The sequence below is a fragment of the Lolium rigidum genome, chromosome 1, assembly GCF_022539505.1.
Source record: "Lolium rigidum isolate FL_2022 chromosome 1, APGP_CSIRO_Lrig_0.1, whole genome shotgun sequence".
Taxonomy (NCBI): Eukaryota; Viridiplantae; Streptophyta; class Magnoliopsida; order Poales; family Poaceae; genus Lolium; species Lolium rigidum.
Genome location: NC_061508.1, coordinates 342,012,311 through 342,022,412, shown reverse-complemented (window position 1 = coordinate 342,022,412; position 10,102 = coordinate 342,012,311). Strand labels below are relative to the sequence as shown.

At 54.0% G+C, this 10,102-nt stretch overlaps 1 protein-coding gene across 1 annotated transcript; it reads left to right on the top strand.

Annotated features, from left to right (window-relative positions):
- The first annotated feature begins 8,711 nt into the window (after window positions 1-8,711).
- LOC124664040 (auxin-responsive protein SAUR71-like) lies at window positions 8,712-9,125 on the top strand. Its single transcript, XM_047201650.1, has one exon. It carries the CDS (start codon window positions 8,712-8,714, stop codon window positions 9,123-9,125), a length of 414 nt encoding a protein of 137 aa, XP_047057606.1.
- The last annotated feature ends 977 nt before the right edge of the window (window positions 9,126-10,102 follow it).

Below are 10,102 nucleotides of genomic sequence, written 5' to 3'. Positions count from 1 at the left end.
ATTGGCTAAGCCATGGAAATATCGCGTATTTGAATCTTCTTTCAATATGAATTGAGCTTTGGAATACAAGTTGGGTTGCGACTAGGAACTTTTCAGTTGAAAGTGAGGTTATAACTATTTTTTTTAATTCCAATTGAGGTTACAACTACCAAAAATAATTCAAACCTTTAGATTTACTTTATAATCCATGCTAATGGTGAGTTGCCCTGAGATTCAAGACATCACTTTACTGAAAACAGACTTCATTCTCTTTGATTTTAATTGACCGAACCCCTACGACAAATCAAAATCCCCTACGCTGCCAAAAATGCTTAGACAGGAGAGCCGGTGGACACCCATCACATGATCGGTATAGCCTTCTCCAGCCGATCAGTTCGTCCACCAAGCCGTGACACGTACCGTCAAAAAACCAGACGAGACGACGACATGGGAGGCGATAGGTCGAATCTCGCAACGGCCCTAAGGGCATCTCCAACCGGGCGACCCATCCCGCGCCCGCGCGTCCGGATGGGTCGAAACGGACAAAAACGCGGCCCAGCGCGCGGACCCATCCCTAAAACGGATGCCCGCGGCGTCCGGAACGACGCAAACCCGGCCCAAATCTTGGCCGGGTTTGCGTGGCCGCGGACGCGAAAGGCTGGTCGCTCGCGTCCTCCCCTTGTCCGCCCGGCCCGCCCGTCCGCCACCGAAAACACAAGGCCGCCGCACACATCTCCCCACCCGCTCCGCCGCCACCCACGGACCGGCGATTTCGGAGCGCGTCGACGCCGGCCATCGTCGTCGAGACGCCGGCAAGCGGGCGGAAGCATAGGTCGAGGTCCCGCGCTGCTTTCGCCGCGTCGTAGCAGAGTCGGAGGACGCCGGCGCCGGCGTTGTTGTCCTCTCACCGTCGCGACACCTCCCGCCGTTCGCAGCTGCGCCGTTTCCGCCGGAGGTGAGCCCTCCTGCACCGTGTTTCCGGACCGCAAGTCGGCTGAGACGGCCATGGCTGCAGGTCCCTAGAGAAGCATTTGGATCGCCTCCGCTCGCGAGGTGTTCGTTCAAAAGCTCGAACTAATATGTGTCCCTTTTCGGATCATGGTGGACAGCGACGACGAGTACTACTTCAAGAACTTCATCGACACGTCGTCGGAAGAGGAGTCCGACGACGAATTTTTCACGGATGCTCGCGGTGCTCATCCACGAGCACATTGTCTCGCAGATCCCCGTGTTCCGGGGTCGTTGCCGGGGCGCGCGGCCGCCTTGGACCGCAAAAGAGAACGCGGCCACGACCAGCTCTACAACGACTACTTCCAACCCAATCCATTGTTCGTGCCGCACTTGTTTCGCCGTCGTTTTCGGATGAACAGGCCGCTGTTCCGCCGGATAATGGATGGCGTCAAGATCTACGACGACTACTTCGTGCGAAAGTGGATGCACTTGGCAAGGTAGGCCTCTCTTCGTACTCGAAATGCACGGCAGCGATTAGGATGCTCGCATATGGCGTTGCCGGTGATTTCGTAGATGAGTACACGCGCATGAGTGAGTCAACCGGCCTGGAATCGATGTACGGGTTCTGCGAGCGGTGATCGGTTCGTTCGGAGAACGAGTACCTCCGGCAACCAAATGCCGAGGACACAGCTCGTCTGTTGTCGATCAACGCTTCCGGGGGTTTCCGGGATGCTTGGCAGCATAGACCGCATGCATTGGGAGTGGAAGAACTGCCCTTTGGTTGGCGGGGGTCATACAGCGGCCATTCGAGGGGTGCACGGTCATTCTTGAAGCTGTTGCTTCCCATGACACATGGATTTGGCACTCATTCTTCGGAATGGCTGGCTCGCACAATGACATCAATGTGCTTGCGGCGCTCTCCGGTGTTTGATAGGCTAGCGTACGGTCGGTCCCCGATGTGGATTTTGAGATCAATGGCCACCACTACACCAAGGGGTACTACCTTGCCGATGGTATCTATCCACCTTGGGCTACACTCGTGAAGACAATCCGAAACCCCGACTCGGAGCGAGGAGGCAAGGTTTGCCAAAGAGCAGGAGGCAGCCCGGAAAGATGTCGAGCGGGCGTTTGGCATCCTCCAAGCTCGTTGGGCTATCGTCGGACACCTGCCGAGCCCGGGATGTGCAAACTCGTGGGAGGTGATGACCGCTTGTGTAATCATGCATAACATGATTGTTGAGGTAGAGCGGGATGATTCACTCTTTGATAATGAATGGGACGGCCAAGGAGAGTTGGTTACTCCTCAACGTGCTCCGGCATCATTTCGGGACATTCTTCATGCGCACCATGAAATTCGAGATCTAGCTGTACACAACCAGACTTCAGGCTGATTTGGTCGAGCACATGTGGCAGCATGTAGGCAACAATGCTGCAAACAACAATGATGAAGGAGCCTAGAGCATTTTGTATCGTTTCTTCATTTTATTTGAATAATACTTTATCCTTGATTACATGGACTATGTAATGTATAATACATTTAGAGCATTTCAACTATTTTATATATTTTTTCTATAATTTATTTTGCGTTTTTCTAGTGATTTTACAAGAAAAACATACCATGGGGCGCCGCGACCCAAATCTGGCGCGTTAGGCGCAGCGCGCGACCCAAACGGACGCGCGGACGCGGGGCACCGTCCGCGCGTCCGCTCGGGCACGCAAACGGCCCAAAACGGACGGCCCAGCGCGTCCGTTTGGGTCGCCCGGTTGGAGATGCCCTAACACCATGCCCCGCCGCTTCCGGAAAAAACACACTCCACAACAGTGTCGCTGCATGCGTATTGCTGCTGTAGTATCGCTGTCGAGAGGCGTGCGTATCGGCGTGCTCCGCCACTCACTCGCGCGCCGGCGGCCGGCACCATTACGCGCGCAGTGTCTTCTGGATATGCCGAATCGGCAGCGTGCGTGCTGCTCGATCTCTCCACGTGAAAATGTTTCCAATGGCTGGGGTAACGAGCGTGTCCGGGGCCGGTACAAGTAGTGCTAGTGCGCGCCTGCATGTGCTGCCTAGCTACAACCTAGCAGCCTAGCAGACTAGTGACGTCACATGCATCTACGTACTATACCTAACATGCTAGCAGTATTTAGGGATGGAGGAAGTAGTTAATACAGTCCAAGAGCATCTTCACCCGGGCGACCCAAACGGACATCAAAGAGTGTTCGGTTTTGGGAGGGGAAACAGTAGGGCACGCCAAAAAAAATGTGAAGGCGGATGGCGTCGGCGATGAAAGTGGCAGAGTCGAGGTGCGCGTTGGAGAGGTAAGAGAGGACGAGGAATTGGTCGGCGTAGGAATGCGTGCGGCTACGGGCAGAGCATATAAAACGCAGATGGTTGCAAGGGATAGAAACTGCAAGGCGTCGCACGACAAACTGGCGAGGAACTTAAGCGGGGAGCGAGCTATATCAACGCGTTTCTCTACACGCCTTTGATGCTGGACATCTCCGAGGACCACGTGGCGGAGGGTGGTGGAGCACGCGGGCCAGCGGCACGACGGAGGTGGAGAGGAGAGGCATCGTGTGAGGCCGGTGGTTGTGTCAAGGAAATAGAGATAGAGAGAAACGTGAGCTAGGTGGGATCATGGGAGCAGAGGGCCAGAGGGGGTTGCATATGGGCCAGGCTCTGGACACATAGTCATTTCCGCTTAATGCAAACCAGATCCAAATATGGTTTGTAAATAAGTTCTCGCTGGACAATTTGTCTGTCGAGATCGTTCTATTTGGCTAAGTATTTTGCGTCCACGTGTCTGTCGGAACATAAACGGAAACGAAAGGTAAAATAGGTCCATCTACGTACTATACCTCTCCCTGGACCTAAATACACATAGACAAGTTTTAGACTATATTTTGCATGAACACTGGAATGTTCAGGGCCGAGAACACTGGAATTATGCACGGTGTTTTTCTCCAACGATAACATGGTGTTTAACTTTGGAGTACAATGAGAACCAAGCAAGGGTAATTCCGACCAAGGCTACGGATTGACAACAGTTCAGTGCTCCAGTATCAGTAGTTCAATACACATCCCGTTATTCTCTCTCTCTCTACAAAAAGTTAGAGCATCTCCAGTCGCGTCCCCCAAACCGTCCCCCAAAGCGATTTGGGGCGCGCCGGACAAAAAAAGCGTTCCAGCCGCGTCCCCCAAAGCCCTTTTTTGTCCGGCGCGCCCCGATACGGTGTCCGGCGCCCCGAGCCCGTCCCCGTCCCACGGGGGACGCACCGGGGACGCCGGACACAACGAAAGCGAGGCCAACCGACGCGGGCCCGACTCGTCGGCGGCACGGGGAAAATTCGTCTCACACTCCCGCCAAATCCCGTCGCTCCCGCCAAATCGCGCCTATACCGCCGCGCACGGGCCTCCCAAAACATATCCTGCCGCCGATTCATTTCTCCTATCCCGCCGATTTCTTTCTCCCTCCCGCCGTGCACCCGCCGCCGCCGCTACCCTCTCCCCATTCCATGGCGCCGCCGACAGCCCCCAAAAAGATGGCGAAGAAAGCGGCCAAGAAGCCGCCGGGCAATGCGACGATAGGGGCGAAAGCGCCGTTCGCGAAGCCGCGGAAGGCGCCGGCTGCGAAGAAGAAGCCCGAAGGCATGACCGAAGATGAATGGCAGCAAGATTGCTCCGCGCCGGAAGCTATCGACGGCGGAGCGGAAAGGACGGAGGGCGGCGGAGCCGGAGAAGAAGGCTGCGGCGGCGCGCCGGCACCGGCGCATAATCGCCGGGTGTATCGCCGCCACCAACGCGAGCCCATATAGTACGAACGTGCCGGTGTACGTTCGGGAGTCTTCTCTCCGTCGCAAGCCGCCTTCTACAACGACGGCCCCTCCGCCACTCCCGGGTGCGTGACGCCTAACTTGTCGCCGCACTACCGGGATGCGCTGCCGCACGGCGGCTTCAACCCCAACAACCTCTACTCCCCGGCGTACGAGCAACGCGAGCCGGGACCCGGTCCGGACGGCGGCCCTTTCACCGGCCGCAGGGGTCCGCTCGAATACGACGGCGCCGGTGTTGAGGAGGACGACGGGGTTGAGGAGGAGGACGACGAGGAAGAGGACGGGGTGGAGGACGACGAGGAGGACGACGTTGAGGACGAAGAGGGCGGCGACGAAGAGGGCGGCGAGGAAGAGGACGACGAGGGTGCCGGTGACGATGATCTCGTGGAGGTAGACGCGGACGGCGTGAGGACGAAGAAGAAGAAGAAGAAGAAGGCGTCGGGCACACGAGGCCCGAAGTGGACGGTTCTGGAAGATCTTTGTCTCTGCGAGTCGTGGGCGACGGTGAGCCATGACTCCATCATCGGCGCCAACCAAAAAGGCGGGAAGTATTGGGCGAGGATCAAGGCCGAGTTCGATGAGCGCAAGCCGATCAACGACGACTACCGGAAAGTGCCAATGAAGAGGAGCCGGAAGGCAATGTCGACGCGATGGGCCATCATCCGGGCGTCGGTGAACTCCTTCCATGGGTACCATCACGACTTAGAGACCGGAGGCGACAGCGGCGCCGACGTCGGCCAACCGGTACGACTGTTTCTTCCATAATCCGTAGCGCCCACATTGTGTTCGATGAAATGACTCCGCTTTCTTTGGTTAGTTTGATCGGGCTATGGAATTGTACGCCAAGTACTCGGATGGTCACGAGCCGTTCGCGCCGACGCATTGCTATGGCAAGCTCAAAGTGAATGAGAAATGGAAGTTGACGCGCTCGTCGTTGTCCAAAGGGAAGGACGCCATTGATCCGGACGCGTCGCCGGCAACGTCGGCAGGGCGTCCTATCGGCAACAAGGCTGCCAAGGCCGCCTTGGCCGACGCTGCGTCGTCCGAGAAGACGCAGCGTCGATCACGAAATGCCTCGCCGACGTCTCCTCGACCTTTATCTCCCGCGACAAGAAGGCCGACCAAAGGTGGGCCGAGCTGCTCAAGAGGCAAGAGGAGAAGGCCGGAGCTCAAGAAACGCAGGGACGACATGTCCCTGCCGAGAACGTCGACAGAGGGAATGTCTCCCCGGACGCGAGCGGCGCACAACTTCTTCAAAGGCCGGATCCTCGACGACATCGAAGCCAAAATGGCGGCGGCGGACGCGGCGGCCCCGGCAGCGGCATCGGCATCGGCGGCGGCGGCAGCGCAGCGAAGAGCGAGGCCGACGCGTCTTCTCTGCTACACTCGCGTCGGCCTCGCGTCGGCGACGGAGCGGACGCACCATGCACGGGAACGAGCGGATCGCGACGAGGTCGTCGTGCTCGACGGGCCTGCGTCGACTCGGGACACGACGCCGTCGACCAACCCCTTCTTCTAATTTGCATGCACCACCGGTCCGTAATATGATCGCGCGCCCGGTACTTTGATCGATCGCCGCTACTCGATCGCGACGAACCGGCGGGAACGATCTCTTTTGAATGCATCTATTTGAATTTCTGATTGGGGGCGGCGTTTGGGGGACGCGGCTGGGGAGCGACGTCCCCCAAACGCGGCACGAACAAAACACGTCCCCCAAACGCTCAATCCGGCGCGCTTTGGGGACGGTTTGGGGGACGCGACTGGAGATGCTCTTAATCGCTTGCTCTTCTCTCTCCTGCATGTGCCAGATCAGTAGGCGGGCTCCACGATGACAGCAAAACCTCGGTTTCCGCCTCAGACTCCACGAGCCTACCGTACGAGCGGGACTACGGAAGAGGCCCGGTCCAGCCAAGCAGGAGCGTGACCGCGCGCGAATCCCATCGGTCGGAGCTAAACCGGGTGCTGGTTAAGACCATGCCGGGCCCACCCCACCGGCTTCTTGCCCCTTGTACCTTCCGGGTACTCCAACCGTACCCGCACTTGTACCTCACCACCCTATTCAATTCCTCTCTGCTGGCATTGAACAAAAAAATTTATCTGCTGGGCTATGCGCACCCTTCCTTCCCCCAAACCCTTTACTTATGCAGATACTTACCATTTCTGTTACAAAACATAATATTGGGGCTCACATTCTACTCAAAGTGGAGATTTTTGGCTCCGGGACATCAGTGATGCCCTAGTTTTAAAATTGTCGAAAATTACATTTTCGAGTTTCAAAAAACATCTTCATGTAGCCAATGATATCAATTTCAATTTCAATTTCAAATACTTTGGATTCTGAGATACACAAAATTAACAAATGTATAGATCTAAAAGTGTATATTTCCAAATATCTACTCCCTCCGTTCCTTTCTATAGTGCCTATTGTTTTTTGGCATGGAAATTAGCGCAAGCAAATTTATTGACACAAAACCCCAGCGCTATTTGAGAGAAAAAAAAGGAAACTGGAAACAGATCGGAGACGTGATCTCCTCCCTACGCGGCCGTTCCGTGAGAAATACACTTGCCTTAACGACACGCGCGTGATATACTCCCACGTACAGATCAAGGCTACTTTTACAAAGACTACTCCTTCCTAATCTCACGTGATCTGTATTTGCTGTTTCCTTAACAGACGCGTGCATGATCTACTCCTTCCTAATATCACGTTCAGATTTTCTCTACGTGATTGCATACCAGATTTTCTCAACGTGAACAGATTCGTTCCAGATTTTCTAGACGGAAACAAATCGGTGGAAGGGGTTATTTGCAAAAAAAACACAGCTTTCCTCTTATATTCTGAAACAATTGCGAAAAAACAATAGGCATTATAAAAAGGAACGGAGAGAGTATTTTTTTATCAGATTTTATTATTTTTGTGTAGTTCACAATACAAAAAGTATTGCATTGATGTTTTCCATGCTTGATTAGACCACTGACTAGATCTAGATTTCTTTGAAACATATAAATATGGTTTTTTGAATTTATATTAAAATGAAGAGATCAATAGAGCTCGAGAACCAGTGACACTTTTCGACAACTATGAACCTACATGATGTAGGAGACACATGTCCTCTACAATTGGATAGAACACATCCATATTTTCTAAATTTCACAAGGAGCCACAAACTAATTAATAAGAAGCCACAATACAAAAATCATAAAACAACAATTAACTAGTCTATTGTAGATGTAATCAAACTAGGCTTAGCCACCCTTTAGAGAAAAGATTGGATGGCAACTTCGATCAGCACATGCGACATTATGTTTGTTTGGCAAAACAGTCGAAGGAACCTTCACATGCAACACAAAATAATGGGAAAGGGAGGTGCCTCGCCACGATCTTAATTAAGGCGAAACAACACTCCGTAGAAGAAAAACTGTAGTGAATTAGAATAGAAGATGGAAAATGAGCGCAAATGGGAACCCGAGGATCAAGAAACGATGCCATATGATGCATGTTGAGTTGCACATTATTTGTTGCACCTGCTCGGTTCAAACCATTGCAATAAGTGGTTGCCCTTGCACAGCTATGCTAGTTCATTGTATGCCAAATTTGAACAAAACGTGGCCAAATCGCTCCATCCCATTCCGAGTATAGTAGTCTCGTGTACCCCAAGCAGCCGAGAAAATAAATATTGCATTCCATTCCGAGTAAAGAATGAGCGAATGCCAACGATGAAAAATAATGGCGTAAAGACCTTTGCATTCCGCAATGCATAACTCCCACCACCTCTTCCGTTATATAAGGAGCCACCATGGCCACCCCGGTACAAACGCTCCTCCGTGTCCTCCCAGCTCAAGCGTTCCTCCTCGCCTCCGCCTCAGCAAGAACAAGAACCGGCCACCGCCGCCTCCCCAGCTCCATTCCCAAGAAAGGCCGCCGGCGTCCACCGAAGCACAACGGAACCATGAAGCGCCTGCTCAGACGGCTCTCCCGCGTGGCCGCGGCCGACGCATGCACCGCCACCGGCGCGTACCAGCCGCTCCGCTCCGACGCCGCGGCAGCGAAGGCCTCCTCCGCCGCGGCTTCCTCACCGTCCTCGTCCTCCTTCTTCGGCGCGCGGCGGCTCGGCAGCAGCGCGCGCGTGCCGGAGGGGCACGTGCCGGTGTGCGTCGGCGAGGAGGGCGGGCCCGTGGAGCGCTTCGCCGTGCGCGCCGAGCTGCTGGGCCGGCCGCCGTTCGCGGCGCTGCTCCGGCGCGCCGCGCAGGAGTACGGGTACGGCCACCCGGGCGCGCTCCGCATCCCCTGCGCCGTCGCCGACTTCCGCTGCCTCCTCCTCGGCCTCTCCGACGCCGACGACGACGCGCCGTTCTACCACTAGCCTACCACCCTTCTTCCCCTGAAAGCAAATCGGTGATGAACCAGCGGAGCAGAGCCAAGTGCCAGCTGCTGCACTTTTACCGACCTGCCCCTGCGTGGGATGTTGTACAGAGGGAGGGCTTGCAGGGTCGGTTGAGGGTAGGACGGGGATTTCGCCAGCTCAGCAATTTTAGCACCTGCTGTCTTGTGGGGATTAGCGGTGGTATTATGTTTTCTTTCTTCTTTTCAGTGCTCATCTAGCTCTAGCTCTAGATCTAGCTCTGGTAGTTCAGTAGTTTGCAATGGAGCATCTTCCTTCTTTTGCTAGGGATTTTTGAGGTCTTGGCAGCAATCATGTAAGCCATATGGTTAACCTCATGTTTCTGAAATGGATGAGTGTTGTACTGCAAATGGAATCTGTTTGTTCCAAGAACTGGAGATGCAATGCAGTGCTCTTTTATCTCTGTTTTGTTCCCTGTATATCTATGCTGCATAGCTACCTCTGTCATGGTTTTACTGTTTGATGTACTTGGCTAGACAAGCATGCCCCATTGGATTCAGAATCGCTACCCAGAGAGATATGGGTTCTTTGGTAGTGAGGTTCAAGCATACACTCCCATACAGTGTGCTCTCTGCACCATTTGGTGGCCACTTAAAGCTTGGGAATTCCGAATAATGATTATTGGGCGATGTATGTTCCGGCAACGAACCAACGGATATGCAGTGCTCGCAAGACATAGTAGGAAATCAAAACATGTTGTGAAACAGTCGTGTTGATTGGCGCCCTGTACCTATGTATATAATACCAATCGTAATGTTAATTTCTTACTACCAAACATGATCTTTACACAGCAGTGGCGGATCTTAGTTTAAGCAAACCTACGCCATGGTCCGCCCATCTATCCTATTATTCAGTCCTAAAACATAATTAGTCTGATCTAATCCTGCTTTTCCCTAGTGTTTTCTCTCTAAAAAAATATTTTGGCATGCCCTGATTTA

Excerpts from the sequence above, each read along its gene's own strand:
- LOC124664040 (XM_047201650.1), top strand. The coding sequence starts at position 8,712 with ATGAAGCGCCTGCTCAGACGGCTCTCCCGCGTGGCCGCGGCCGACGCA.